The following is a 24073-nucleotide window of genomic DNA, read 5'->3' on the forward strand; positions in this document are numbered from 1 at the left end:
CCCGACTCAGAGGAAGTGACTAAATATGTACATGCTCTGAGACTGTTACAGGAAGGAGGCCTTCCACAGAACACCTTCAGTGAAGAAAGAGATTTGTGGAAAATAAGTCAAATTAGGCTATTCTTCAATGAGAGAGGGTGCAACACGGCAGCCAGCAGTAGCACTTGACACGTTCAGTCGTCCAAAGCACCATAACACTAAGCCTGAACCTTAGAACTGTCCGTGAACCACCAACAGACTTGTTTTAAGGTGTTAGGATTGAAGGTATACAAGAGGTATTTTCTTATATCTAGTACATGAAGAATCCTCACTATTTCCAACTCTGTGGGGCAGAGTCGTGTTAAACTCCAGCCACCAAGTCAGTTGGTCATTTCCACTCTTTGTAACTGCTACTCAAAGCTCAGTGACACCAAACAAGAGTTGGGCGTGTCTTCATGTATGACGACACCCATTTTCGTGACACGAACACCACCCCCACCCCTCCTTCTCCATCTCCACGCCCTACTAAGGTGTTACCCTACCACCCTACCCTTGGCTCGCAGCTGGAGCAAAGAGGACGGGCGATAAATCAATCGTCGACTTCGCCCCGGCAACAGGGCTCAGCCTCGACGCCGAGCACCGCCATTAGTGTAAGTTTATTTGTTCGCGGGACTGTTTCTCTGAAGAGTGTGACCAAGAGCTCTGTTCTCCACAGCCAGGGTTGACCACCCCGCTGGTGAGGTCACTGGTCCTCCAGCAGTTCTAACAAACGTTCCAGAATGTTCCCGCCTTCCCGGGTTCCACTATTTATTTGGAACTCATTAAAGTTCCCCGGCCACGACTCTGATGATGCAGCAGTGAATCAATGACGTAATTATTAGTGGGAAATAACAGACTAATGGCTATGTCATAGAAACATATCTCCTTTTCTTCCCAGTATAAAGACTGCTTTACAAAGAGAGAGGGTGGTAGTTGTCGCTAACTATTGAGGCCTAGAGATAGCCTGGTCGCAGATCTGTTTGTGCCATCTTGCCAGGTCCTATATACTGTATGGTCATTGTCATGCCAAACAACCATAAGAGTTGGCTATACCGCACAAACAGATCTGGGACCAGGCTATCCCAAAGAAAGTCCTAGACACTGATAATAGACCCCTATTATGACCTGATATGGCTCATGTCATCACTTACTCATACAGAAATGGATACACGTCTAACAATCTTTTAGCAAGTGTCAGACATAACAATCCTGGATGTTTAGGTCAGATGTATTCTTATCTGTTCAAAGCGTTCTTCCTTTTGGATCTTTCCGTAATCTTTCACCAGCAGATCTTAATCTAAATGAAGTTTTGTTTCTCTCTCTCTGTTCCGAATGAGCTCACTTCTGCACAGAAATATTGTCCTCTAACAGAATGATATGGACACCGTGTTGCCTAGCGATGGTGAAATCCACTCAGAGTGTTATTAGCCAAACAGAAGAAAAGCCAGGCGGGAGTACACACAGAGGTCACTGCTGGGATATTTGATGTGCAAGCGGCGAGCAGCACACTCGGCGGCGGCGTCACATGACCACAGTCTATTTATTCAATTGGAGAAGCGGTGGAGGAAGGAGAAATGAAAGAAAACGGAACAAACTGCAGTGACTACTTCCTCTGAAAGGTTTGTGTGTGGCGAATTTGGAGGGGTTCGGCTTAGCGGGAAACTTTGTTGATTAAATAACATCAAACAGTGTGTGGAAAATAAATGAACTCATCCATCCATTTGATCAGCCCAGGTCAACCATGTTGGATTTTTAATGAGGCTTGTAATAGGGAAGATAGACAAACCCTGGAATGAAAGGGCGTGCGTGTGTGTGTGTGTGTGTGTGTGTGTGTGTGTGTGTGTGTGTGTGTGTGTATGCATGTACGCCTGTACGCCTAACCACACACTGTCCTTTCCCTGGTTATTCCAACTAAAGTGAGGATGTATTATGGAAAACTAGTCTCTAAAGCTGGAACCCTCCTCAGCCTCTCGAAAAGACCCACTTTTACAAGACTGCCCGTCACTCATAATCACAGACCACTGTGACACGGGCTGATGTCATTGTTCCAGACCCGAATGAAGAGAAATATCAACACCAATAATGTCAAACAATGTTGATTCTAGCAGCAAAAAACCTTCCTTTTGTTGATATAGAAACTTTAGTTAAACGCACAGGGACATTTTCTGCCACATTGAATTTGGAAATAAAAATATGGTTGATTTCGGCCACATTATGTTGCAAATATGAATACGCCTGGTGATGATACACATCATAAATAACCTTCACACCCAAAAACTTTGATTGCCTTTTTCTTTTTATAGGTATTGAACCAAACTACTGTCCATATGGGAAAAAGGCTTTCTTGTCTTCACAATTCACACCTGCAAAGCTTGGGGATGATTAAAATTGCTACTACTCAGCTCAACTCTTCCTCACCATTCATTGTAGATTCATTGTGTTTTTTAAGACAGGGCTGGAAGAGAAACCGAGGGCCTTGGGTTCATTTCTTACACTCAGAACAGGTCACCTTCACAGATGACCTTAGCTTCAAGCTCTTTCCCAAAAAGGAGCCGACTGCAACCTCCACTGCACTCAGGTCAGAGGCTAGCTCCGAGCACAGAGCTTAATCTATTTATAGGGAAACACTAACAGGACTGAGATCAGAAGAAAAACAGAACCCCTAAAAATACGGAAAAAGGGAACACTTGGATTTTCAGAGTCTAGGCTTTTTAAATTAAATCAATTTTCCCTGCCTCTCCAAAAGCATTTTGCTATCCTGTTACTTTTTACGTTGTCGATTTTGTCATTTAATACAAGTAAGAAATGCAGCACCCACAAAGCTGTACGAAGCAATAATACGAGTAATTTAAGTACAACTCTGCAAGAAAAACATTCTAAACACTTATTCTCACGAAGTATGCAGAAAACATTAATCGAACCTCTGTGTCTCATATAAGGGCATATCAAGCGTTGACTGTTATGTAAGGTAGATGAGGTTGTGTGTGTGTGTGTGTGTGTGTGTGTGTGTGTGTGTGTGTGTGTGTGTGTGTGTGTGTGTGTGTGTGTGTGTGTGTGTGTGTGTGTCGTGTGTGTGTGCAGTGAGTGTGTGCCGTGAGTGTGTGCGTGTGTGCCTGCAGGCCCGCATTCCATCATGCATTTGTGTATATAGCCCTATAGCTTAAACACCTTTTTAAAACACCAGCACATTCTTAATTGTACCATCAAATACAGTATGCCCATCAGAGCCTGGGTGGTATGATGTCTTCAGGGTGGCATGGCTTGGTTTGGTGTGGATCCAAGGCACCCACCAGACCACCAGTTTCTCCAGCCTGCAGCCAGGGATTCCTCTCCCCCAGCACCCGCAAGGCCTGTGGGGCACTATGTGGACTGTTCGGCCCCTAAATCAAGCATGGGAACTCCCAGGCCAACAGCAATCAATATGCCTGGCTGTTTGAAGTCCTTCCCTGGTCTCCCCTGCTCACCACGCTGTGTGATATATACTCTTTTTCCACCTGTCCCACACCTCTTCTGGGACCATGACATCTCGGCCATAACTCACAGAGAGGGGAGAGAGAGAAGAAGGAAAGAGAGAGGAGGTAGAGAGAGGAGGTAGGTGGAGAGAGGAGGGAGAGGATAGGAGAACAGAGAGAGGGAAGATGGGAGGAGGCAGAGGAGAAAGAGAGAGGAGGTAGAGGTGGACGAGGCAGAGGTGGTAGAGAGGAGGCAGAGAGAAAGAGGGAAAAGAGAGGTAAAGGAGAGGGAAAAGAGAGGTAAAGGAGAGAGAGAGAAAGAAAGAGAGGGAGGGAAATTAGAGCGAGAGAGAGAGTGAGCGAGAAAGAGGAAAGAGAGGTTAAGGAGAGAAAAGACAGAGAAGGTAGGAGAAGAGGAGGCAGAGGTAAAGAGGGGAGGAAGAGAGAAAGCGAGGAAAGCCAGAAGGCTCCAGAGCCCTAAGGGCCTGTGTGTATGTGACTGTGTATAGCCTGAAGTCAGTGGGCCTCGTGAACTCTGAGCCCCACTGTAAATTCAGATGGGAAGCCGGTGGAGACTGCAAGATGTTGGACTGATCCACTATTGGATCCCCCCCTCCACCTCATCCCTCTCTTTATCACCTCTATGTAAACCCCCCTGGGTTCAGGCATACAGGTGGGCCGGTCCGCTTGACCAAGTGAGCCTCCTAACACTCTTATTTGCTGGGTTAGGTTTCAATTTCAACAGGCGGACCTGGTTAGAAGTTTGAACACACACAGGGGACTACGCTGCATTTGGAGATGCATTCGGTAGTGATCGAAATATGGAAAGTGGGAAAGAGTGAAAGAGAGAGCCGTTATCAAAATCTGTGGACAAAGTGCACTTTAGGGAATGTGGACTGCCTCGCTAAAATATCAAAGCCACTTTGTATCAGGGCTGAAGTTTTAATTCGCCCGCTCCGCTCACTTGCTGCGGGGGCATCGGGCCCGGACTCTCAGTTACAGTTACAGCCGTCACGCCGGCCGTTTTGCCGCTCCGAGGTCTCTTGTTATTGGAAACACTGACGCCATGCACTTAAAAAATAAATGCAAAAAGAGAAGAGAAATACCGTTGGTTCAGACTCGGATTAAAGGGGAACCAATGATCCCTCTCTAGCTCAATAAGGTAAGAGGAGAGCAGGCTGAACCAATCAAGCCGTAGCTACCCTCTCTCTGACTCGGGGAGGATGACAGGCCAAACATCTACTGTTTGTTCCCAGCAGCAGCAGGGAAACGCGTTTGTTTCCATCTCCAAGGTCATTCGATTACACATCCCTGTTTGAGTACAGCCTCAGAAAAGGACCATACATAGTCATCTGACCTAACTTGGAACTGGCCGTCTAAAATAAACACACTATAAATAAATGGAAATATGCATTGAATATTCATAGGTGTCCATCAAAACGGCTGAAGAATATAAACAATATGGTGTGATTTTGGGGCTATGGCTAAAACAAGATAACTAAGAAGTTATTTAACATTATTGGGATATAGCCTACATTTCCAATGCCCCAGAGGAAGGGGTCTGGGCTCTTTAGGGAGAGAACATCAATCATGTCATCACATTGTGCTCATGGCGGGAGAAAGAAAAGCACCATTTAGTCCAATGGCCCACTAATTGTCTGGCCCCCAGGGTTGTGGCATTGTGGTGTGCCCGGGACATGCCAAGAACAGCAAGCAGGAACTAATGAACTCAGTGTAACATTCCTCTATCAGACCACTAAGCACACTCCCTCTATACGCTCTACAGTCACTAAACAGTGACATCAAGCCTGTAAGAAGTCCCTCTCGATCTTCTTCTACCTCCTATAGGCTGTGGGTGTCCTCCACATGTCAAGAGGGCCCTAACATATTCTGTTCTCAGAAAACATCGCTTTGAAAGGAGACAAAGGCCAAAAGTGGCAAGAAGTGTTTTTTTTTAAATGTCCAGTGCAGTCAAAAACAAGATTTTCCTGTGTTTTAAATATATTTCCACACTAGGAGGTTGGAATAATACTGTGAAATTCTGAAAATTAGGATAATGCCCTTTTAGTGTAAGAGTTGTTTGAAAAGGCAGCCTGAAATTTCTGCCTGTTTGGACTGCCTGGTGACATCACCAGATGGTAAATTAGTTAATAGACCCATAAGAAACAGAGTCCCAAACCTCTCTGCCAATAACAGCTAGTTTTCCCCACTCAGACCACTCCCAGACAGTCCTAGCAAAATTGTTTCTTAAGAAATGGTTATTTGCTAAGAAGCTATTTTTGTTTCTTTTTTATTGTTTTTATTGAAAACAATCCCAGCAAGGTACTTAAATGTTACCCAGAAATGATATGATATTGAGATAAAAGCTGCTGCATTGGACCTTTAAAACGAATAATCAGGCAACACTGGAGTCTCTTGTGGATACAACTAAGAAATGTAGAGTTGAGATGTAGAGTGTACAGTTGAGGAAACAATGAGATATATAATAATATAATATAATATGCCATTTAGCAGACGCTTTTATCCAAAGCGACTTACAGTCATGCGTGCATAATTTTTTTTGTGTATGGGTGGTCCCGGGGATCGAACCCACTACCCTGGCGTTACAAGCGCCGTGCTCTACCAGCTGAGCTAGAGGACCACTATCTAATGGTTCTGCGAGACAGATGATGATTATCATGCATCCTACAACCTTTTCTCAAGTGCCTCCATCTGTAGACAAACCGGAGCGATATGCTCAGACCTGCCTTCTGCCCGCCGTCTGCCTCCTATGACAGAGCTATTTACAGCAACACAGCCATTACCTCAAAGCATATCTGATTCCAGGACAGCACTTGACTCTCTCCGCAAACGCATTAAAACAGTGCGTCAGGAGCTCACATTCCTCCTAACCAGACTATACAGCCTGACACAGTCACATATCCACCACCAGCAGAGCTCTTTTCTAAGGACGACTAGACGTTTTCTGAGAGCTCACTTTAACCATAGAGATACATCGGCTGCGTCCCAAATGGCACCCTATTCCCTATATAGTGCACTATTTTTGACCAGGGAATAGGGTGCCGTTTGGGATGAACACTTTATTTAATTCTGTGACCCTGACCAAGGTGGTTTGGAGCAGCATGTAAACGGTATTATATGAATGACCCATGTTCCATGACTGGAGTAATAGCGTGTCTGATTGATTTCACACGGTGACTTGGAGTAGGGTGTGGCGGCTGGTCTAGTGTGTGGCTGGTAGAACTATGTATGAACTATATACACCCTCCTCTTCTTAGGGAGACACACACACACACACACACACACACACACACACACACACACACACACACAATATGTTAAAGAGCTTGCGTCTTACTGTAGGGGAGAAATGTAGGGTGGACTTATCTGATTGATGCAGAGTAGGTCGCAGAAGCAATAGTAGATGTACCACACACACATACACTCCTCCTTACCATTCTGCTCGTCCAGCTCGTTGCCTATATCCTGACCCATCAGCTTCTGTCGGGTGATGACAGCGGCTAACGCGTCCAACCCAGCATCCTGAACTGTTCAGAGAGAGGGAGAGAGAGAAAGTGGTTAACTCAGCCCTGTTCAGCATGATAGAGAGAGACAGAAATAAGGAGAGAGAGAGAGGCTCCATAAGAGAGAGACCTATACATTATACCAGGGTTCCCAAACTGGCGGCCCTTGGGATGAATTTGGCCCACGGGTGATTTTCTTTGGCCCTCCAAGTTTTCTGAGCAAAAAAATATATATATGCTGCAAAGGTAAGCATTGATACTATGATGACAACCTGCTAAACTACACATTTGTTTCCTCAAAGGTATATAGCTACAGTGCCTTCAGAAAGTATTCATACCCCTTGACTTGTTCCACATTTTGTTGTGTTACAGCCCAAATTTAAAATTGATTAAATAGAGATTTTTGGGCACTGACCTACACACAATACCCCATAATGTCAAAGTGAAATAATATTTGTATTTCTTTTTAAAAATTAATAAAAAATGAAAAGCTGAAAATACTTGAGTCAATAAGTATTCAACACCTTTGTTATGGCAAGCCTAAATAAATTCAGGGGTAAAAATGTGCTTAACAAGTCACATAATAAGTTGCATGGATTCCTAACTCAGTTGCCAGAGAGGAAGGAAACCGCTCAGGAATTTCACCATGAGGCCAATGGTGACTTTAAACCAGTTCCAGAGTTTCATGGCTGTGATAGGAGAAAACTGAGGATGGATTAACAACATTGTAGTTACTCAATAATACTAATCTAAATGATAGAGTGAAAAGAAAGAAGCCTGTACAGAATACAAATATTCCAAAACATGCATCCTGTTTGCAATAAGGCACTAAAGTAAAACTGCAAAAAAAATATATAAGAAATTAACTTTATGTCCTGAATACAAAGAATGATGTTTGGGGCAAATCAAACAACACATCATTGAGTACCCCTATTCATATTTTCAAGCATGGTGGTGGCTGCATCATGTTATGGGTATGCTTGTCATCGGCAAGGACTAGGGAGTTTCTTAGGATAAAAAGAAACGGAATAGAGCTAAGCAAAGGCAAAATCCTAGAAAAAACCCTGGTTGAGTCTGCTTTCCAATAGACACAGGGAGACAAATTCACTTTTCAGCAGGACAATAACAGAAAACACAAGACCAAATATACACTGGAGTTGCTTACCAAGACGACATTGAATGTTCCTGAGTGGCCTAGTTACAGTTTTGACCTAAATCGGCTTGAAAATCTATGGCAAGACTTGAAAATGGCTGTCTAGCAATGATCAACAACCAACTTGACATAGCTTGATGAATTTAAAAAAGAATAATGTCCAATTACTGTACAATCCAGGTGTGCAAAGCTCTTAGACTTACCCAGAAATACTCACAGCTGTAATTGCTGCCAAAGGTGATTCTAACATGTATTGATGATTACTTTTCTATTTATTTTACAAATGTTAGAATCTTTTTCCACTTTGACAGAGTATTTTGTGTCGATCGTTGACAAAAAATTACAATTAAATCCATTTTAATCCCACCTTGTAACACAACAAAATGTGGAAAAAGTAAAGGGGTGTGAATAATTTCTAAAGGCACTGTATATATATTTATTTATTTTTGTTGTTGGACATAAGACTGTAAAAACACCAGCAAATCAGCTCCAAGTGATTTCATTTTGGTAATCTGTTCCAAAGTATTCCCACACATTATAGAGAGATATATGTGATCGTATACAAACGTAAGCAAGATTTGGAAATATTATGTTTTAGTCAAATATTATATCTGTTTGGGCTTCTTGCAGTCAATTTGCAGTCTACAAATTATTTGTAATTGTGTTCCGTCCCCCTGACCATCCCCTCAAGAAAACAAAATAGGCCTGTAGCTGAATCTAGTTGATGATTCCTGCATTATACAGTTCATCAATAAACAACCCACAATTAGGAAAACCCCATTCAACCCACATGCAAATACTGTTAATGAACCATTGGTAGAGAGGGAGCAATTTAGTTATTTTTTACATTTTAGTCATTTAGCAGACGCTCTTATCCAGAGCGACTTACAGTTAGTGAGTGAATACATTTTAATACTTAGTGCACTGTGATTTCACATGGCAACCATTTGGTGAGTAGGAATGACAAGCTATGCTATTGGGGTTCAGCTCTGATTCACTCAGCACTTAACCTCTTAAGGATAGGACCCTTTTTTTTCAATTTTCGCCTAAAATGACATACCCAAATCTAACTGCCTGTAGCTCAGGACCTGAAGCAAGGATATGCATATTCTTGATACCATTTTACAGGAAATTTTAAATGTGAAATTAATGTAGGAGAATAAAGCACATTGGATCTGTTAAAAGATAATACAAACAAAAAACCTGAGTTTTTTGTTTTTTTGTTCCATCATCTTTGAAATGCAAGAGAAAGGCCACAATATAATATTGCAGTTTAGGCGCAATCTAGATTTTGGCCACTAGATGGCAGCAGTGTGTACGCAACGTTTCAGATTGATCCAGTGAAGCGTTGCAATACTGAACTATTTTGTATCAAGTCTGCCCAAATGTGCCGAATTGGTCAATTGATACATTTTCAAGTACGCAACTATAGAGAACATACAAAAATGATATGGTAATACAAAATGTAAGTTTACACACTCCCAGGAATGTCATACATGATGGATCATTAGCTTAGACATTAACTTTCACACATCTAGATGGCCGGGCGGGTTGGGTGTGAAGCCAGAGACTGCAGGGGTTCAAACTGTAGAACCCAGTTCCTACATTTGAATATAAAAATGGATTTTTATCAAACAAAACTATGCTACATTTTATCTCTGGGACCCATAGGATGACAAATCAGAGCAAGATTACTGAATGTAAGTACATTATTTACCTTCAGAGGTGAATGTATCAAACCAGTTGCCGTGATGCGTTTTTTGTTGTTGTGCACTCTCCTCAAACAATAGCATGGTATTTTTTCACTGTAATAGCTACTGTAAATTGGACAGTGCAGTTAGATTAACAAGAATTTAAGCTTTCTGCCCATATAAGACATGTCTATGTCCTGGAAAGTTTGCTGTTACTCTTACAACAGTCATGCTAATCACATTAGTGCATGTTAGCTCAACCGTCCCGTATACGGGACACCGATCCCGTAGAGGTTAAAACACACACACGACAAAGACATGCATGTACGCACAAACACACAAACACCTCAGCCTGACTTCTGTTATTCTAACTGGTCTAACTGTACCGGGTGAAAAAGAAGAGCGGGGCAGCTGAAAAGTAACTTTATGAAAGAGACGGATACATAACTTGTGGGAAACTATTATTCTCTATCACAATTTTACAGTGGAGTAGTGTTACACTGAGTTTGTCCAGGTTTTAGTATGTGCTCCATGGGGTTCAGGGAATTGGTGAGGAGAAGGCCCCTTGTCTCTGTATTTGACACAGACACCACCACAGGAATCCAGGCGACCACAGATTTGGTCGCTCACTATAGGCCCTAAACTTCCAACCGGAAATCCCAATGGGGGCTTAAAACCTTGATGCGGTTTCACTGTATCCCCATACAATACGGACAATAGCCAGATCGCAACCAGAACCGTAATGGAGACATAACAGAGGAGAGTCATGTGGAGTCAGGTGAACTGTACTAGGATCAGCCTGGATGTTGCAGTTACAGTGCATGTGGGAACATTTAGGAACTGGGAGATGCAGGGAAAACGTATCTGCTGAATGTGAGTTACTGTGTTCACCTCATCCTGTGACAGTGTGGATATAGTTATCAAGGTGTAGCCTCGAGGAGGACTGCCACCTCTGTGTTTTCTACTAGAGGCACTGATCACAGGTCAGTTTTCCATCCCCCTCCTCTAATGGGTAAAGTTAGGACTCTGAAGGTACAAGCTGATCCTAGATCTGATCAGGGGTCTATTCAGAGTCAGTGATGTGAAACGTTCTGACCTTTGCAGATAGATATAAAATGAATAGAGCTGACAACACCCTCTAGTCTACCTGACAGACAATCATATCTGCTCTATACCATACATTGTTATCTGAACGTTGTGTAACCTTACCTTCGATGATGCGCTGCTGCTGCTGTTTGATCTGGGAGAAGCCCAGGCCCCTGGTCTCCTCTGGCTCATTGACCAGCCAGGGGTTGGCCGCGGCCCCTCCTTCTCCCCCCGCCCCCGTCATCAGGGTCGACCTGGGGAACGTCACAACAACATGATCAGCATGCCAAGGGTGTAGCGAACGCACTCCCTGTACCTGTCAATCACCGGGCCGGGACACACGTCAGAACAACCGACACACATTGTCAACCCACGGTACAACCTCTGTAGCAAGCAATTACATCTGTAACACTCCTGTTACTCATCTGATGTCGACTTTTGTAACAACAAATAACATTTCCTTCCCTTCAGAACCCTTCAGATGAGACAACGCTTATTTCTTTTCTTGTTTGGTTTTTACTTTCTGAACAAGGAAGCAGATATGTTTTGTTGCTTTAAAAAAAAACTAGGACCGGCTTGTTCGACATGTAAACACTGCATGCTAATCATACACAGCCACAGGCCCTCAAGGTTCCAGCCGGGTTTCACTCTGACTGACACAAACGGACACACACAGACACACACACACACACAAACAGCAGGCAGACCAGAGTGCTCTTATTGTGTTGTGTAGTGCTTAACACTGTTGTGTGGTTTCAAGCTATTTTTCTGGTAATGGGAAAAAGCTGTCTAAAGGCTGCCTCAGACCCCGAGGTTGTGTTGTGGTGAGGTGTTGAGGTCTCTCTTAGTACAGATAGATCAACCCTGTCCGTCAAGACAGTGTCACCTACTGGTCAGACCCAGGACCAGCAATTCACCTCAGACAGTGCTGACTGGGCTGACTGGAGGACTGGCATTGGCTGTCAGGGGACCTTGGGGGACAGCCATTGGCTGACAGTGGAATTAGGATGATAGCCATTGGCTGTCTGAAGTAGCCACTTAAATCTCAAGGATTCTCCTCCACTTCCCTTAACAAAGCCCATTTACTACAATATCATATGGCTCATCAAATCCTTGTGGTACACCATGTTGAAAAGAATGAAAAACATGTTATTGTAGATGTGATTCCATGCTCTTAACCACTGTGAGGATAACAATCCACAATGTCAGCAGGTAAAGGAATTGTGTGATCAGAAACCTCAATTAGGTATACTTGTTGACTTTATGAAGTTCCTCTCCTTCCGCTGGTATAGGACAGGACAGGTTGTCCTAAATTTGCGCTCAAAGTTTGTTGTGATGTGTTTCAAGCATGGCGCCATGACGCCACCTCCTTCCTTCCGCTTTCCGAGGGCGAGTGTGAAGTTTGAAGCACCCCATCTCCCTCTCTTTATTCCTTGGCCCAGCTTCCTTTGCAGCGGCGGCCGGGGCGAGACAAGGAGGCCGGCAGCCAGCGCTAAACTAATCTTTCTGACATGTTTGGTAACTATCCTACCGCGTGGCGGATCTCCACTTCCTCCCGCCGTGTGAAGATTAAAGCTTATCCAATTAACCGCCCACTGGGGCCCGCCAACTTAATCAGGCATCTCTGGGCAGCCCGCATCACACACCCCCGCCACCGAGGAACCGACAGACAGACAGGCCTCTAAGGCTCTAACTCGGACAGGGCCGATTTAACTCATTCCGACTTTTTGCAGGAGTGATCAAATATAAAGGAGAGGTTATTGGGAAAGGGAAAAGGGGTGGTAGAGGGAAAAGGGGTGGTAGAGGGGAGAGGGGGTTCCAAGGGGGTCAGGGGTGCAGTGAGCCTTCAAAATGGAGGCGCCATGTCCCTTCTTTGCTTGATTAGAGGCTAATCTCTCTCTAATGTATTGTTTCACAAATAAAATAAGCCCCCTTATCCCCAACAAACCTCACTCCTCAAAAAAATGGAACAGCTTAGGTTATCCAAGCGAGGCTAATACCCACCCACCTCAAAGACCACACACTGAGTGCCAGGCCTACCTACCCACTACCCACCCCTCCCAAATCATCCACCCACCCCACGTCAGCATCAAAGTACACTACACACTGTACATCAGTATATAGTTTCCCGGGCAAACTTGAAACGGTAAGATCACATGAGTAAGATCAACCGTGTAATTCATTAGTTGTCATTTGATTTAGTTATGGGCCACCAATGTTCGTAATTGGGTGTGGGATCTATAAAAAGATGAAAGCAAGCATTCCCTTCCCTCCCCGCTTTTAGCCCCAAAGTGGATTAATCGAAACACGTATAAACGGAGCAGTCTCAGATCAGACTAATAAGAAAAGAGTTTAACGTTTCTAAAGTCTGCTAATTTGATCAATCGATGACTGATTGTGAGTTTTAGCACACTTTTACCCCATATGGCCATTCCACTATTCTTTGAAGGTAAGCTGCCTTGGTTCAGGCAGAAGGCACACACTGCAGTGCTTTGCTGTGGTAAATTGAAAACCTCTGTATTATCCCTGTAGCCTGTGTGTTATTAAAAGAACACGATCCTGTCAAATGAATGGGGTTTGACTCTCATTTAATTTCACATACAATACATACTCAAAACCTGAAAGCGGAAGTCTGTGCCATTACCACTGAGTGAGCGTCATTCATTTCACCTCCCGACTGTCCAAATTCATGTCACCTGGGATGGGGCAGGTCAAGCCCGATGCTAAGTAATTACCGTTTTCCTAAGTGTTTTCCTAAGCTCCTGTGCAGAGCTGTCACTACAATTAGGAATAATATGAGAATACAGGATATAGCCGGTGGCGTCCAGTGCTTTGATTGGTCCACTGGCGGATGAGGATGACAGGATGAGGATATGAGCTCAGCGGAGAGTGATAAACTGTAAACTCGAAAAGCTCGGGTTGCACTTTTTTCATCCAGCGTACCAGTTTCGGGAAGTGCCAAGCGTGTGATCACCAGTGCAAGGCAAGTAAAGCCTCTTGATGAATGAGAAACTGAGTGATTCAGAAGTCAACTGCCCTGCGCCGGCCCCCAATATGGCAGACCAGACTTCCAATGGCGTCGGATGAGGTCAAACAAAAGGTTGTACGGAAGTCCGAAGACTTTCTTTGCACACAAAGTTAGTGACCAGTGACTTATCCTCAAAGGAAACCGTGGATCCGTTAGACCCCTCTGGGCTGAGACAAAGTCAAGACTCAGATTAATTGGCAGTACTAGCAGATAGAAAAATATAGTTCTCCGCTGGCAGGATGGGCTTTGGTGCATCACCAATTGCCTATGACTGATGTTGAGGTTCTGGAGCATTTACATTCACTTACAATGAGTGGCGTATGCTAAAAGGAGACTTAATGAGCCGTGTGTGTGTGTGTGTGTGTGTGTGTGTGTGTGAATGACTTATACTTAACGAGCTGTAAGAGGGAGATATACCTCGAGGGCTCTGGCTGTGTAACGTCACCCTTGAACGTGGCATTTAGCTGCTTGTCCCTGGTGACCAGGTCGTCCACAAGGTTCTGTCTCCGATCGGCTTCCGACTGCATTCTGGAGGGGCGGTTGTGTTAAGGTCGAGATTATGGTAAAATGATGGTAAAAAATACAATATATTTTTAACAAGGACTTGGCCTATCATACTACTGTCATTAATCTTTAAAGTAACAGACAATGCAATTCACACATTCTCATTGCAGAGAGTGAAGGTTAGATGCAATTTCTTACAAAACACTGCCCTCTACAGGACCTTTCCATACAACAACACTGCAGTGTCATGAATGTGAAACCAAACCGGTTTGGTTCACTGTACTGCGTATCATCAGTCACATGACCAGGAGGAAGGATACATGCGCCGGGAGGACGAGGCTCGGAGCAAACTCTCTCTGAGCTGGGTGATGTTCTGTTTCAGCTTCTGTAGCGACGCTCGCAGTGTCATGTTGATCTGGACAGACAAATAAACACTTTTACAATCAATTCCTTAACAGAAATGGTCAAATACAGTAGCTACAGTGCCTTCAGAAAGTGTTCACACCCCTTTACTTTTTTTCAACATTTTGTTGTGTTACAACCTGAATTAAAAATTGAGATTTCTTGTCATTGATCTACACACAATACCCCATAATGTCAAAGTTGAATTTGGTTTGTCGACAAATTTAGAAATTCATAAAAAATGTCAAGCTGGGCCTCCCGAGTGGCGCAGCGGTCTAAGGCATTGCATTGCGGTGCTAGAGGTGTCACTACAGATCCGGGTTCGATCCTGGGCTGTTTCGCAGCCGGCCGCGACTGGAAGACCCATGAGACGGCACACAATTGGCCCAGCGTCGTCCGGGTTAGGGGAGGGTTTGGCTGGCTGGGATGTCCTTGTCCCATCGCACTCTAGCGGCTCCTTGTGGGGGCCGGGCGCATGCACGCTACAGCCTTATTCTAAAATAGATTCAATCATTGTATTCCCTCATCAATCTACAGTCGTGGTCAAAAGTTTTGAGAATGACACAAGTATTGGTCTTCACAACATTTGCTGCTTCAGTGTTTTTAGATATGTTTGTCAGATGTTACTATGGTATACTGAAGTATAAGTACAAGCATTCCATAAGTGTCAAAGGCTTGTATTGACAATTACATTAAGTTTATGCAAAGAGTCAATATTTGCAATGTTGACCCTTCTTTTTCAAGACCTCTGCAATCCGCCCTGGCATGCTGTCAATTAACTTCTGGGCCACATCCTGACTGATGGCAGCCCATTCTTGCATAATCAATGCTTGGAGTTTGTCAGAATTTGTGGGTTTTTGTTTGTCCACCCGCCTCTTGAGGAGACCACAAGTTCTCAATGGGATTAAGGTCTAGGGAGTTTCCTGGCCATGGACACAAAATGTCGATGTTTTGTTCTCCGAGCCACTTAGTTATCACTTTTGCCTTATGGCAAGGTGCTCCATCAACAAACTGTTCTTGGATGGTTGGGAGAAGTTGCTCTCGGAGGATGTGTTGGTACCATTCTTTATTCATGGCTGTGTTCTTAGGCAAAATTGTGAGTAAGCCCACTCCCTTGGCTGAGAAGCAACCCCACACATGAATGGTCTCAGGATGCTTTACTGTTGGCATGACACAGGACTGATGGTAGCGCTCACCTTGTCTTCTCCGGACAAGCTTTTTTCCGGATGCCCCAATCAATCGGAAAGGGGATTCATCAGAGAAAATGACTTTACCCCAGTCCTCAGCAGTCCAATCCCTGTACCTTTTGCAGAATATCAGTCTGTCCCTGATGTTTTTCCTGGAGAGAAGTGGCTTCCTCGCTGCCCTTCTTGACACCAGGCCATCCTCCAAAAGTCTTCGCCTCACTGTGCATGCAGATGCACTCACACCTGCCTGCTGCCATTCCTGAGCGAGCTCTGCACTGGTGGTGCCCCGATCCCGCAGCTGAATCAGCTTTAGGAGACAGTCCTGGCGCTTGCTGGACTTTCTTGGGCGCCCTGAAGCCTTCTTCACAAAAATTGAACCTCTCTCCTTGAAGTTCTTGATGATCCGATAAATGGTTGATTTAGTTGCAATATTACTAGCAGCAATATCCTTGCCTGTGAAGCCCTTTTTGTGCAAAGCAATGATGACGGCACGCGTTTCCTTGCAGGTAACCATGGTTAACAGAGGAAGAACAATGATTTCAAGCACCACCCTCCTTTTAAAGCTTCCAGTCTGTTATTCTAACTCAATCAGCATGACAGAGTGATCTCCAGCCTTGTCCTCGTCAACACTCTCACCTGTGTTAACGAGATAATCACTGACATGATGGCAGCTGGTCCTTTTGTGGCAGGGCTGAAATGCAGTGGAAATGTTTTTTGGGGATTAAGTTCATTTTCACGGCAAAGAGGGACTTTGCAATTAATTGCAATTCATCTGATCACTCTTCATAACATTCTGCAGTATATGCAAATTGCCATCATAAAAACTGAGGCAGCAGACTATGTGAAAATTAATATTTGTGTCATTCTCAAAACTTTTTACCACAACTGTACACACAATACCCCATAATGACAAAGCAAAAACAGGTTTTTAGAAATGTTTTCACATTTCTAAAAAAGTACAAACGGAAAAACCTTACTTACATAAGTATTCAGACCCTTTGCTATGTGACTCGAAAATGAGCTCAGGTGCTTCCTGTTTCCATTGATCATCCTTGAGAAGTTTCTAAAACTTGATTGGAGTCCACCTGTGGTAAATTCAATTGATTGGACATGATTTGGAAAGGCACACACCTGTCTATATAAGGTCCCACAGTTGACAGTGCATGTCAGAGCAAAAATCATGCTGAGGTCGAAGGAATTATCCGTAGAGCTCCGAGATAGGATTGTGTCGAGGCACAGATCTGGGGAAGGGTACCAAAAAATGTCTGCAGCATTGAAGGTCCCCAAGAACACAGTGGCCTCCATCATTCTTAAATGGAAGAAGTTTGGAACCACCAAGACTCTTCCTAGAGCTGGACGCCCGGCCAAACTGAACAATCGGGGGAGATGGGCCTTGGTCAGGGAGGTGACCAAGGCCCTTCCATCTCTGCAGCACTCCACCAATCAGGCCTTTATAGTAGAGTGGCCAGACGGAAGCCACTCCTCAGTAAAAGGCACGACAGCCTGCTTGGTGTTTGCCAAAAGGTACCTAAAGGACTCTCAGACCATGAGAAACAAGATTCTCTGGTCTGATGAAACCAAGATGGAACTCTTTGGCCTGAATGCCAAGTGTCACGTCTGGAGGAAACCTGGCACCATCCCTACAGTGAAGCATGGTGGTGGCAGTATCATGCTGTGGGGATGTTTTTCAGCTGCAGGGACTGGGAGACTAGTCAGGATCGAGGGAAAGATGAACGGAGAAAAGTACAGAGAGATCCTAGATGAAAACCTGCTCCAGTGCTCAGGACCTCTGACTGGGGCGAAGGTTCACCTTCCAACAGGACAACGACCCTAAGCACACAGCCAAGACAACGCAGGAGTGTCTTCGGGACAAGTCTCTGAATGTCCTTGAGTGGCCCAGCCAGAGCCTGGACTTAAACCCAATCAAACATCTCTGGAGAGACCTGAAAACAGCTGTGCAGCGACTCTCCCCATCCAACCTGACAGAGCTTGAGTGGATCTGCAGAGAAGAATGGGAGAAACTCCCCAAATACAGGTGTGCCAAGCTTGTAGCGTCATACCGAAGAAGACTCAGGCTGTAATCGCTGCCAAAGGTGCTTCAACAAAGTACTGAGTAAAGGGTCTGAATAATTAAATGTAATATTTCTGTTGTTTTTATTTATTTATAAATTTGCAAACAATTTAATTAATTTTAGAATAAGGCTGTAACGTAACAAAATGTGGAAAAAGTCAAGGGGTCTGAATACTTTCCGAATGCACTGTATCTGTAAGGTCCCTTAGTCGAGTAGTGAATTTGAAGCACAGATTCAACCACAAAGACCAGGGAGGTTTTTCAATGCCTCGCAAAGAAGGGCACTGATTGGTAGATGTGTAAAATTTTGAAAAGCAGACGCTGAATATCCCTGAGTATCGTGAAGTGGTTAATTAGGCTTTGGATGGTGTATCAATACACCTAGTCACTACAAAGATACAGGCATCCTTCCTAACTTAGTTTCCGGAGAGGAAGGAAAGTATTCAGGATTTCACCATGAGGCCAATAGTGATTTTAAAACAGTTACAGAGTTTAATATGGTTTTGATATGAGAAAACTGAGGATGGGATTGTAGTTACTCCACAATACTGACATAAATGACAGAGTGAAAAGAAGGAAGCCTGTATAGAATACAAATATTCCAAAACATGCATCCTGTTTGCAACAAGGCACTTAAGTAATACTGCAAAGAATGTGGCAAAGAAATTCACTTTTTGTCCTGAATAAAAAGCATTATGTTTGGGGCAAATCAAATAACATATCACTGAGTCCCCCTCTTCATATTTTCAAGTATGGTGGTGGCTGCATCATGTTATGGGTATGCTTGTCATCGGCAAGGACTAAAGGATAAAAAGAAACGGAATACAGCTATAAATCGCAGGCAAAATCCTAGAAGAAGACCTGGTTCAGTCTGCTTTCCAACAGACACTGGGAGATTAATTCACCTTTCAGCAGGACAATAACCTAAAACACAAGGCCAAATATACATTGGAGTTGCTTACCAAGACAACATTGAATGTTCCTGGGTGGCCTAGTTACAGTTTTGAGTTAAATCGGCTTGAAAATCTATGGCAAGACTTGAAAATGGCTGTCTAGCAATTATCAATAATCAACTTGACAGAGCATGAAGAATTTAAAAAAGAATAATTGGCAAATATTGTACAATCCAGGTATGCAAAGCTCTTAGAGACTTACCCCAAAAGACTCACAGCTGTAATCACTGCAAAGGGTGCTTCAACAAAGTATTGACTCGGGTGTGACTACTTATGTAAATTAGATATTTATGTTTTTCATTTTCAAACATTTGCCAACATTTCTAAAAACATGTTTTCACTGTCATTATGAGGTATTTTGTGTAGAAAAATCTATTCAATACATTTTGAATTCAGGCTGCAACACAACAAAATGTGGAACAAGTCAAGGGGTATGAATACTTTCTGAAGGCACTGTAGCTATATACTTTTTAGGAAACAAATGTGTAGTTTAGCAGGTTGTCATCATAGTATCAACGCTTACCTTTGCAGGATTCCCTCTTGTCCTCTGTTGTCTGTTTCTTTCATGAATGTTCTCTGCAATTTCTTGGACAAGGCGGCAAGTGGCATCATAATTCTGTAACCTACAAAACCAGGTTGGTATTGAATTATCGTGAGTAGTACTACAGTTGTATGTGTGGTTAAAATATTTACTATATGAACCACTATAAAAAAGCCAGTTCAAAGGAAGATGCTGCAAATCATCAACCTATAATAATAACAACAAACAAAACAATTGTAGGCCAATTCATTTGAGCTGATTGGGTGTAGCCAGCTATGTCTCATGTTTAGACTAACGTTAACTGTCATTCAGCACTGGAGCTCTGTCATTTGAGTTCTTGGTAGTACTCAATCTAAATCACAATATCTTTCTGCTTGAGCTCACGCTTGAGATGTCATCATGTGACAACAATTTGTTCCTCATCATAGCTACTAGTAACGTTAGATAAGTTAGCTACCTACTTCAGTCATAACCCTGACTGCAGTATATTGTTATCAGCGAAAGTGCATTGCAATTAATTTCGCGTGAACTATCAATGGGAATTAAAATATAACATACTGACCGACTAATCGGGTCAAACTCACTAACTGTAAGTCGCTCTGGATAAGAGCGTCTGCTAAATGACTAAAATGTAAATGTAAATGTCAAGTCGTAGCACGCTTTTTTTATAAGTAGCCGGTTACAGGGACGCGAGTTACTGTAGCTAACGTTAACTATCTAGCTAATAACATAAATATATAGGTTTGAAGACATATTTCTATATTTTTTCCAATGCCATCTTAAATATACTCATAATGGCCACCTCAAAAGCTGCTTACCAGGGATCTTGAAACATGTTAACGAGTTATAATCAATGAATTTGTTGATATTTACTCCATAAATTGTCTGATAAGCAGGGAGCACTTCTTGTTTGGGTGTGACGTCAGAATGGTGTCCTGTGAGTAACAAACTTTGAGTCGTGAATCGTTTACTTCTTCTTCTTCTATGGTATATTGGTGATCGCACATTTTAATGTGCATTCTGCCACCTACTGTGCGGGATGGAAACAGGAATCCCAAAAATGGAACAAAATACCAAAAGAACTACCAAACTACCCAAAAATTCATAAATAAAATAAAATAAACACAGGCTCAAGTCGAACCTGGGAGGGTAGGTCTTCCGGTGCCAGTACCCCTTGCAAGTCTTCCGATGTAAAATCCTTGAGTCCCAAAAACGTTTCTGCCGCAGCCACAATAATGTCCAGTTTCTTCAACTTCTTTGAGACTTGTGCTGTACAGTTTATAACTGTATGAATGCAACAAAATCCACCTTTTTAACACACATGGTATCTTTTGTCTGGCAGCAAACATTTACTACAGGCTGTGGTGTATCCACTACCATCTCTTCACTAGCATCACTTGTTTTCTCAATTATTTTAATCGCCTCTGCATAGGAGATTCCATTGACCGCTCTTATTTTTGCCACCTCAATTTCCTTCACCCTTACAGGGCACTCCAGGAACTCAGGTTCACGATCCCCACCACAATTGCGACACCGTCGTCCTTCTACACACCGTTCTTCACTATACTCTGTTCGTCTGCACACACTTGAAACATGGCCAAATCCTTTACAATTCTTACACTGCAGTGGTTTGGGGACAAAAGCTCTTATGGCGTATCTTACATAACCAAGCTTCACATGCGTAGGTATTTTCTCTTTATAAAAAAACAACAGGACTGACAGACTTTCTTCTTTTTTTCGAATCGTTTACTTCAACCTCGATGTTGCTTTGAGAAGAAGCTATTAAAATGAATCCAAATCAAATCAATTGTAATGTCCCTCTCTGACAGAGCTGCTGCTGCCCCCAAGTCCCACACCAGACCCACTGTAGCCTGCAAACCAAATGTTCATTCATAGTTTACAAATCTTCCATCCAGTCTCTGTCACTGTGTTGATGTGTATCTACCCTCTTAGGCTCAGTCGTCCATTCATAAAATAAATAACTTAATACAATATCCTAATAATTTATAACAAATATTATGACTTCACTTGTTTCTATTTACAGTGGGGGAAAAAAGTATTTAGTCAGCCACCAATTGTGCAAGTTCTCCCACTTAAAAAGATGAGAGAGGCCTGTAATTTTCATCAAAGGTACACGTCAACTATGACAGACAAATTGAGAAAAAAAATCCAGAAAATCACATTGTAGGATTTTTTATGAATTTATTTGCAAATTATGGTGGAAAATAAGTATTTGGTCACCTACAAACAAGCAAGATTTCTGGCACTCACAGACCTGTAACTTCTTCTTTAAGAGGCTCCTCTGTCCTCCACTCGTTATATGTATTAATGGCACCTGTTTGAACTTGTTATCAGTATAAAAGACACCTGTCCACAACCTCAAACAGTCACACTCCAAACTCCACTATGGCCAAGACCAAAGAGCTGTCAAAGGACACCAGAAACAAAATTGTAGACCTGCACCAGGCTGGTAAGACTGAATCTGCAATAGGTAAGCAGCTTGGTTTGAAGAAATCAACTGTGGGAGCAATTATTAGGAAATGGAAGACATACAAGACCACTGATAATCTCCCTCGATCTGGGGCTCCACGCAAGATCTCACCCCATGGGGTCAAAATGATCACAAGAACGGTGAGCAAAAATCCCAAAACCACACGGGGGGACCTAGTGAATGACCTGCAGAGAGCTGGGACCAAAGTAACAAAGCCTACCATCAGTAACACACTACGCCGCCAGGGACTCAAATCCTGCAGTGCCAGACGTGTCCCCCTGCTTAAGCCAGTACATGTCCAGGCCCATCTGAAGTTTGCTAGAGTGCATTTGGATGATCCAGAAGAGGATTGGGAGAATGTCATATGGTCAGATGAAACCAAAATAGAACTTTTTGGTAAAAACTCAACTCGTCGTGTTTGGAGGACAAAGAATGCTGAGTTACATCCAAAGAACACCATACCTACTGTGAAGCATGGGAGTGGAAACATTATGCTTTGGGGCTGTTTTTCTGCAAAGGGACCAGGACGACTGATCCGTGTAAAGGAAAGAATGAATGGGGCCATGTATCGTGAGATTTTGAGTGAAAACCTCCTTCCATCAGCAAGGGCATTGAAGAAACGTGGCTGGGTCTTTCAGCATGACAATGATCCCAAACACACCGCCCGGGCAACGAAGGAGTGGCTTCGTAAGAAGCATTTCAAGGTCCTGGAGTGGCCTAGCCAGTCTCTAGATCTCAACCCCATAGAAAATCTTTGGAGGGAGTTGAAAGTCCGTGTTGCCCAGCGACAGCCCCAAAACATCACTGCTCTAGAGGAGATCTGCATGGAGGAATGGGCTAAAATACCAGCAACAGTGTGTAAAAACCTTGTGAAGACTTACAGAAAACGTTTGACCTGTGTCATTGCCAACAAAGGGTGTATAACAAAGTATTGAGAAACTTTTCTAATTGACCAAATACTTATTTTCCACCATAATTTGCAAATAAATTCATAAAAAATCCTACAATGTGATTTTCTGGATTTTTTTTCTTCTCATTTTGTCTGTTATAGTTGACGTGTACCTATGATGAAAATTACAGGCCTCTCTCATCTTTTTAAGTGGGAGAACATGCACAATTGGTGGCTGACTAAATACTTTTTTTCCCCACTGTATATATAGGGCTGTGGCTGTGTGGACTTGGCGATAGCCAGCAATGTAATTATTTTGTTTTGGTGGAGTAAAGATCATAAAAGGTAGACATAACCACTGCTCATGTTTTGTTGTTTTGGAAAATATTCTCTAAAATGTCAACACTGCCTCAAATTGCCCCCTGTTTGTCTAGTGATATGGAAGTCCTTATTGTAACATTATGTGAGGATTATGACCACTACTAGTATAAACAAACTGTAGGCTACAGCTCCTTCTATCATCTACATAGGCACTGAGTTTGTTTTTCCTTAACAAGCCCCCACTTAAATTGATCTATTTACAGAGGTTTCTTTGTTTCATAGCAAAACAATGTGTGTTTTGATCAAAACAGTATCTGTTGTGTGAAATGATAACCTTTGCTAATTCTAGGAATAGAGGTAGTCATTTGGCATGGTCATGTTTTCCTATAAAACAGTTTCATGGCCCTCCAGGAAAAGGGAAGGGAATGGAAAATCATTCAACTGAAATGGGTTTTTCCGCATTTAACCCCACCCCTCTGAAAATACTTAGAAAGTAAAATAATCTTTAATGTTGTTTTGTTAAATGCTGCCATAAACATGCAAATGAACAATAAAAGATCAACCCAGGAAGATAAACTGGTTAAAAGTAGGATACATGCTTTGTGTGAACACTCATTGCTGTATAGTCATGATTTTGATACGTATTTTGATACGTCTTAATGTGTATCAAAATAATAGCGTAGGCATTCACTGCCCATATATGGCAATGGAGACTGTCCTTTACACAGTAGCCTATTATCAAATGAAACAATAATAATCTGC

The 24073-nt window shown here is 43.0% G+C and overlaps 1 protein-coding gene across 1 annotated transcript in view; it reads right to left on the minus strand.

Moving 5' to 3' along the window:
- The window catches only part of LOC311131268 (syntaxin-8-like), a 47776-nt gene extending 27229 nt beyond the window's left edge, over positions 1-20547 (minus strand). The window contains exons 1-6 of the mRNA XM_084164138.1: positions 20429-20547; positions 19593-19692; positions 14777-14871; positions 14370-14480; positions 11048-11178; positions 6926-7018 (exon numbers count right to left, since the gene is read on the minus strand). Coding sequence (XP_084020264.1) covers positions 6926-7018; positions 11048-11178; positions 14370-14480; positions 14777-14871; positions 19593-19692; positions 20429-20445 — 547 coding nt within the window. The 5' untranslated portion in view covers positions 20446-20547. The remainder of the gene's footprint in view (positions 1-6925; positions 7019-11047; positions 11179-14369; positions 14481-14776; positions 14872-19592; positions 19693-20428) is intronic.
- Between the last annotated feature and the right edge of the window lie 3526 nt (positions 20548-24073).

The sequence above is a fragment of the Coregonus lavaretus genome (assembly GCF_964263955.1).
Source record: "Coregonus lavaretus genome assembly, chromosome: 6".
Taxonomy (NCBI): Eukaryota; Metazoa; Chordata; class Actinopteri; order Salmoniformes; family Salmonidae; genus Coregonus; species Coregonus lavaretus.